General features: G+C 43.7%; 2 protein-coding genes across 4 annotated transcripts in view; one reads left to right on the plus strand and one right to left on the minus strand.

The window, feature by feature from the left end:
* The window catches only part of slc16a3 (solute carrier family 16 member 3), a 10,364-nt gene extending 6,900 nt beyond the window's left edge, over nucleotides 1-3,464 (plus strand). The window contains exons 4-6 of the mRNA XM_035672362.1: nucleotides 313-923; nucleotides 1,076-1,256; nucleotides 2,059-3,464. Of these exons, the coding sequence (XP_035528255.1) occupies nucleotides 313-923; nucleotides 1,076-1,256; nucleotides 2,059-2,369 (1,103 nt within the window). The 3' untranslated portion in view covers nucleotides 2,370-3,464. The remainder of the gene's footprint in view (nucleotides 1-312; nucleotides 924-1,075; nucleotides 1,257-2,058) is intronic.
* Nucleotides 3,465-4,789: 1,325 nt separating this feature from the next.
* csnk1db (casein kinase 1, delta b) overlaps nucleotides 4,790-7,273 on the minus strand; it is an 18,282-nt gene continuing 15,798 nt past the window's right edge. For all 3 annotated transcript variants that reach the window (XM_035662483.1, XM_035662474.1, XM_035662489.1), the window contains one exon: nucleotides 4,790-6,508. In XM_035662483.1, the coding sequence (XP_035518376.1) occupies nucleotides 6,458-6,508 (51 nt within the window). In that variant the 3' untranslated portion in view covers nucleotides 4,790-6,457. The remainder of the gene's footprint in view (nucleotides 6,509-7,273) is intronic.

A 7,273-nucleotide genomic window follows, 5' to 3' on the forward strand; every position in this document is an offset into this window, starting at 1 on the left:
TTGTGATTGACAGGTCACCCTCAGTGAGTCGGTCCAGCTCAACGCACCAAACTCAGATCAAACTGTCACTGTCGTGAGGAACAACGGTGAAAATAATGGCACCAGTGATGAAACTGAAGCTGAGACATGTTGAAGCAAAGCCAGAATTATGATTAATCTGTTTGTGTTGTAACTGTTACAACATGTTGTAACTCTTAGTTACAACATGTTAGCAGAAGTCTGAGGTACTGCTCACTAACAGTGGTGGAATCACATAAAAATGATTTCTGTAACATTGCCTCTCTGTCTGTCTGTCTGTCTGTCCCTCCTCAGGTCTCGGCCTGGCGTTGAACTTCCAGCCGTCTCTGATAATGCTGAATCGCTACTTCAGCGAGAAACGTCCTCTGGCCAATGGCTTGGCGGCAGCGGGCAGTCCTGTGGCACTCTGCTGTCTCTCCCCGCTGGGACAGATTCTCCAGTACCAGTATGGCTGGAGAGGGGGGTTCCTCATCCTGGGGGGGATGCTGCTCAACTGCTGTGCCTGCGGTGCCCTCATGAGGCCCCTGGTGCCCCCTAAGAAGCCCCAGGAGCTGGAGCTGAAGGAGAGCTCTCCCGCAGCTGCAGAGGAGGAGAAGAAGCCGAAGAAGAAACTGTTGGATTTCAGCGTGTTCAAGGACAGAGGATTTGTCATCTACACGGTCGCAGCGTCTATCATGGTGCTGGGCTTGTTTGTGCCCCCTGTGTTTGTGGTCAACTACGCTAAAGCCCTCGACTACGAGGACACCAAGTCTGCATTGCTGCTCACCATCTTGGGATTTGTTGATATGTTTGCTCGGCCCCTGGCAGGACTCGTAGCAGGCACAAAGTGGGTACGGCCCAGAAGTGTCTACCTGTTCAGCTTCGCCATAATCTTCAACGGGGTCACTGACCTCATAGGATCACAGGTAGGACTGCAGAAATGGGTTCGATATTGCAGGGAGAATGGAGAGGAAGGGATTAGGCTAGCTTACTGTCTGTCTCTGCTCTAGGCTCTTCAGATCACCTGTACATCCTCTACCTGTTGTTGTTCCAATGTTTCCTGTTTCTTTTCCTGCAGGCGAAGGACTATACAGGTCTGGTCATCTTCTGCATCTTCTTCGGTATTTCATATGGGATGGTGGGAGCGCTTCAGTTCGAGGTCCTCATGGCTATCGTAGGGACGGAGAAGTTCTCCAGCGCCATCGGCCTGGTGCTGCTGATGGAAGCCATGGCCGTACTAGTGGGACCTCCTGGAGCAGGTCAGAGAACAAGAGGAACGAATGGGAATCTGTCTCTTCTAACGGCACTTTGTTTTTGTTCAGATGAGATTGTGTAATGTTTAGGGCTCCTCATTTTCAGATTTTATCAATTTTGGACACAAATATGCAGATTTTTTAAAAAGAGCTTTAAAGGAGCTTTCTCACCAAGATGTTTCCAAACATCCAAAGCTGTTGCTTTTTAAATCATTTTTTGGTATTTTATGACGATATACTGGTTGTGGAGAGATGACAGTGAAATAGGGACTTTGTCCTTTTAGGTAAAATAAACTATGTGTGCCAGTGTCATTCTATGTAAAAACAAAATGTCAATTTCTTTCAGTTTCTATTTTTAAACGTGTTTGATCAACATGTTTATAGATGACGCATTTTTCTCTAACCGTGACCGAGACGGTTAGACACTCCTAAACCCTTCACAAACACTAGCCAATCAGAGGCAGAGTAGTGCTTATCTTTGTGCAATGTCAGTGGAGGGAAAAATCAAGTGTTAGGGAGGTGGAGGTATGCAATAACCTCATGGACAAAAATCAGAAGTGTCAGTACTCAGCCCATTTCTGGCACTGACTGAAACCAACTGTAGCCGTGGTTGAAGCTTACAGTAGCTTTCTAACCATAATTATTGACTCAAATCTTTACCAAAGAAAGGTTTGCTCACTAATGTCATTTTGCAGCCGCTGACACTGATGCTCCTCAGTCTTCTGTTGTGTGAAGGCGCTTCACTTTATAACTCCAGCTTGATGAGCACCAGTAACAATCATGCTAATCTTCTTGTACTCTCCACCAGGTCGCCTCTTGGATTACACAAAGCAGTACATGTACGTCTTCCTGTTGGCGGGCTGCGAGGTCACACTCTCTGCCATCGTCATCACCCTGGGCAACTTCTTTTGCATCAGCAGAAAACAGGAAGATCCGGCGGCAAAGCTCGAGATGGCTGTGAGTGATGCAGAGAGGGAGGGGCTGAACCGTGGCGTGGAGGGCGAGGAAGAAGGCGAGGAGGAGCCAAAGGGGAAAGAGAACGGAGAAGTCGGAGCTGTGGAAGCGGGGGAGGTGATGATGGTGAAGGAGGAGGGTGAACAGGAAAACACCTCGCTATGAAGTTAAAGACTAGTGATGAGAAAAGACAATCTATGCACCAAGAGGAGACACATAAAAAGTGCGGGATATGGTCTGAAGCAAAGAGATGGAGCGAGAAGCTTTACAGAAAAAGAGGGAACAAAGCATTACTGTAAGATATAGAGATATGATAATACCTGGGCGAGATCATTTGTCTGTACTGCTGTCTACTCAGACACACGTTACGTTTTAGAACAAAGACATTTCCAGTTTTTTTGTCCTGTTCTCAGCACAGTTTTTTCTCATACAGTTCCTGTTGTGCTATTGTACTTTCCATTTCCCTAATGATTTCAAATAAGTTGACAGAAAAAAAAAACTTTTAAGTTCCACTTACTGGCTTTTTCTGGAGCTCTCAACCACCCTGCCTTTAAGAATCTGGCCAGTCCGCAGTCAGTCCCCCTGTGAAGCGCCATGCTTAGTTCACATAACGACAACTCCATTCACTAACAAGGACCGTGAGATGCTCTGGAAAAAGCTATTAAGTGGACACAGTGTTAAGAATAAAAATGATCAAGAATGACTTTTCACACTCAAATAATGTACATGTTGTTGGTTGCACTCTTTTGCTTTATTTATTGCAAGTATTTATTGACATGACTTCACATTCAAAAACTTGTAAAAATGAAACGGTTGAATATTTGGGGCACTTAACATGCACCCTGGCAGCTGTATTACACACTGTAGCTGTTCACACATGGTTGGGATATCTGTTTTGTTGTCTAACCCACGATCGATGTGTGCTACTTTGTGAGCCTTCCTCCGGTTGCTGTCTGAGACTATAAGACAATGGTACAAACCTGGATTGTTAGTCTCTGCAGTGTACTGTTGCTGATGAATGTATGTCCTACGTTGTCTTTAGTACTCTGTAAAGGTCTGCTTCATGCTGCCACACTGGGAACTGCTGTGTTATGTGTTGGTATGATGCCAGATGCTGTGATCTATGTGCTCTGTGCCTTCTATGTATGTGTTCAGTGGGTGATGAACGTAGCACACACCCAGTGCACTTACACTGCTGTATTTCTGAGTGATGTCTGACACAACATGGGCATGTGTTTCCCAAATAAATATATTTTCTGTTGAGTAAAATGACATCTTTGTACCATTCAGTAACAGGTTTACATCCACATGAAGCGTTGGGCATCGACCCCTTTTAACTGCACTGCTGCTTCAATTCCTCGGATGATAAGTCTTATTTAGACAATAATCTGATTTACCAGCTGTATTTTAAAGGTCCAGTGTGTAACATTTAGGATCTATTGGAAGAAATGGAGCATAAAATGCAGAACTATGTTTTCATCAGTGTGTAATCACCTGAATATATTTATTGTAATGTCTTTGTTAGCTAAAAACGAACCACGGGTCGCCTTTTGTGAAGTCCGCCCTGTTGAACTTCAGTGTTTCTACAGTAGCCCAGAATGAAAGGCAGATGTATTTATATAGCATATTTCATACCTGAGGCGCAGCATTCTCCAGCAAAAGATAAAGACAAAATTAAACAGACAACAAAACAATAAAACCAAGGGACAAAGCAAACACTGTTTGTAGGTAGCACATTCCACAACCATTGCAGTTTCTAGGCAGTTGCAATTTGAAATTACACCACTAGATGCCACTAAATCGTACACGCACATTAAGGTCTTTATCATTTTTTGCACCACTCTAAGCTTTCCTATAGCACCCCCTTTTGGTCATTGAGCTCAACTGATTCATTTACACAAACTATTCAGAACTACTAGAGGGTGGGCCCGGTGGGGGCCAGCACTATAACATTTTATTTTAAACAAATACTTACCTTTGTTATTGAAACAAAAAACAAACATTATTATTGTTGATTTAGTGAAATGTAGCCTGTTTCATAAAAAACCCACTCTTCTGAAAATAGTATGATCTGACCTCATAAATGTTCTGATCTAACATAACTACTCTAACTTAATGTTGGAGCTGCTTAAAGCTGCAGTCTCATTCCCAGGGTGTCAAATACTGACACCTTGGGACCTTCTTTATTCAGCCCAGTGGATTCTAGGACACCATCAGGATCACTAGGAGGAGCCAGAGGAACCTGATTGTTTGACAGATTATCTGTCTCATATACTACTGTCAGGATATAGTGAATGTTTCAGAAAAAAGTTACCTACTGCAGCTTTAAAATCAGGATGTCAGAAGAGAAAGGAGAAGAGGGATTTGGTAAGATCTTTAGATACTTACTAATAATAATGTAATGACCAACTTTGCTCAGGCCAGGCTAACGAGGCCACCAGGAGGCTAATTTCACAGCCTCGGTCAGTTTATGCAGGAGAGAGCACAGGCATGCATGGATATGAATAAACCATTGGGCCCTCTAACTGGACCTTTTCAGGGGCCCAGTGATGTTTGTGCGGGAACAAGTAACGGCACAAGAAAGGTACAAGTAATTCATTTATTTACAGTTTAAGTACACAAATACAGTGGCAAATATAAATGTGAGAAAGTAAATCTTGCTGCTCCGGTTGCTTACATAATTCAATAGGTGTAGAGTGTCTGACCAAAGAGGTCATGGGTCAAAATCAAAAAACTATTTATAGCATGAGCAGCAGCAGCGAGAATTAATTACAACAGGCATGGCAGAGTTATTCATCACAGCCAGTGTCAAACGAGTTGAATAGAAAAATCCCAAAACGCTGCTGCTGGAGAAGCCTGTGAAAACATGGACAGCTTTCCTCTCAACAAAGAATCCTTCCAATAATTGTTTATGTAACAGAATGCATTTTCCATGACCACCCTGCAGTTTGTTTGCAAAACGGGTGCAGGATCACTGAACGGCTCGTATTGAGAGCAGAAGCTGTGACTGTTCTGTTCAACTCCATGGCTCTAAAAGGGCGGGGGGCAGAATACTACACTTATGCCAGCCCGAACTTGGAGCAGCTAGGTTCCTGGACCACGCTAAGAAGTCTGTGAATGTTCAGACCTGTCCCTACAAGGTCAGTTTAAACATAATATGAAAAAAACATTTACACATCAATATTACAAGTAATTCACAGCTTGGAAATCATACAAATAAGAAAGAAATATGAGAATGTTTATCTGTACACAGTGAATGGACATCTGGTAAAATGTGTCAACAATATGATGCCCTTGCACCCTCATAAAGTGCACTTCCTTTTGTACGGAACATTAGAAAGAGAACAGGGCTCATTGGACAGTACACCAGAGCCTGGAGGTGAACTGACAGAACAATAACTAATGGGTGAACACACAACCTCCTGCACCCAAGTTACCAAAGCATACATTTGGTACATCCCAGGGTTCAACTAGCACTTGAGCCTCTGCGCCCGACTGAAGGCTCGCCTCTAAAACATGCAAAGAAGTAGTTTCTTTTTATTTAATACAAATGGCTATAGGGTTACTGAAGAAAGCCGTCGATGAGTGGTATTAAAAACAGGAAAAGCGGCTGGTGGGAGGAGGGAATGAAAACTTCAAAATACCAATGAAAAGCATCACACTGCCAAAATAAACCTGCCCGTACATTTATATACAATGAAGAGCTGCTGGTTCAGCTTGATACATCTTACTGCAAAAGAGAGAGAAAAGCTGTTTTATTGATCAGGTATGTAAGTAGCAGACAGTGAAAATGTAGGGTCATCAATCAATGACAACAAGTGTCCACAGAGGAAGGAGGAGCCAGTGGCGTTGTTTCATCAGTCAGTCAGTGTCCTGGAAAAGACTGCTGGGTTGCCATGTCTGCCCTGGACTACACTGGAAGCACTGCCCGTTCAGACTCTGGTGGTGGGGCAGTGTGGAGGGTTGTGCAAACGTCTCCTGAAAAAGTGGACAGTCCGGAGGTCCAACACCCCTTAAATGTTTTGGGGTGGGGTCAGACCAACACACAAACGGGAAGAGAGTGAAAGAGAGATTGTACAAGATTCTGAAGGAGGCAACAGTACTGTGAGCAGTCGTTCAGAAAGCAGTTCGTGCTGAGTCAGAAGCTGGCTTCCCATGGTAGCTGTAGTAGTAATTAATGGTGGTAGTAGTATTAGTATGTCAGATTGCTTCAGGGCTTGGTCCGCCAAGGTTGCATCGTAGGGGAGGGGGGCTCATCGAGGAGCTAGGAGATGGAGACCAGCAGGCGGTACACCGGACACCATCTAGAGGAAACGCAGGACAGGAAGCAGGAGGGTCAAAAAACAAACATCTGTTCTAAAACAACTGGACTTGCTGAGCTTGCCATGCATGCTTCCCCCTTCATACAGTCTTTAGATTCACCTACAGGCAAACGTCACCTGAAACACAACAATATCTCAATACTTTCTAGTTTGGGCGCTTTTCATCTTATTTTGAGTGACATCTCAATTGGACTGATAATTTCAGCCCATTTCATAGAAAAACACACTTTAATTCGGCTGTGATGAAGGATCGTGAGTAAAGATTGAGGAGTGTAATGATTAGCGGCAGAGCTGTGAAGCAGCTGCAGGTGTGTTAGCTGACAGCCAGTGATGGGGAAACCGCTCACACTGCAGCGTGGCAAAGCTGACGCCTCACAAAAGCACAGTGGCTTCTGCAAACAACACTGACAGGTGAACAAAGGCATCTGATGAAGGGTTTTATTATGTCCATACCTGGTTACATCCAAAATACAATAAAGTCATCCAGATGGTATAATAACACAGCTAAAAGCAATGTTGACATGTTACTGGTCACTGTTATTGTTCCTCTTCTCCTATACTGGCTGTGAAGAGATCCCACTGTACAGTGACTTTAAGTTATTGAGAAAATATCCAGTCTCTTAGCTAAAGCCAATATCATCTCTTTTCCACTGCAGGTCTTAGCAACCCATAACCTGAACTAGGGATGTCCGATAATATCGTAGGGGCGAGATTATATTCACTAAAAAATGTAATATTGGTAATTAT

Source organism: Morone saxatilis, unplaced genomic scaffold (genome assembly GCF_004916995.1).
Source record: "Morone saxatilis isolate NCDOM2014 unplaced genomic scaffold, NCSU_SB_2.0 Contig1, whole genome shotgun sequence".
NCBI lineage: Eukaryota > Metazoa > Chordata > Actinopteri > Moronidae > Morone > Morone saxatilis.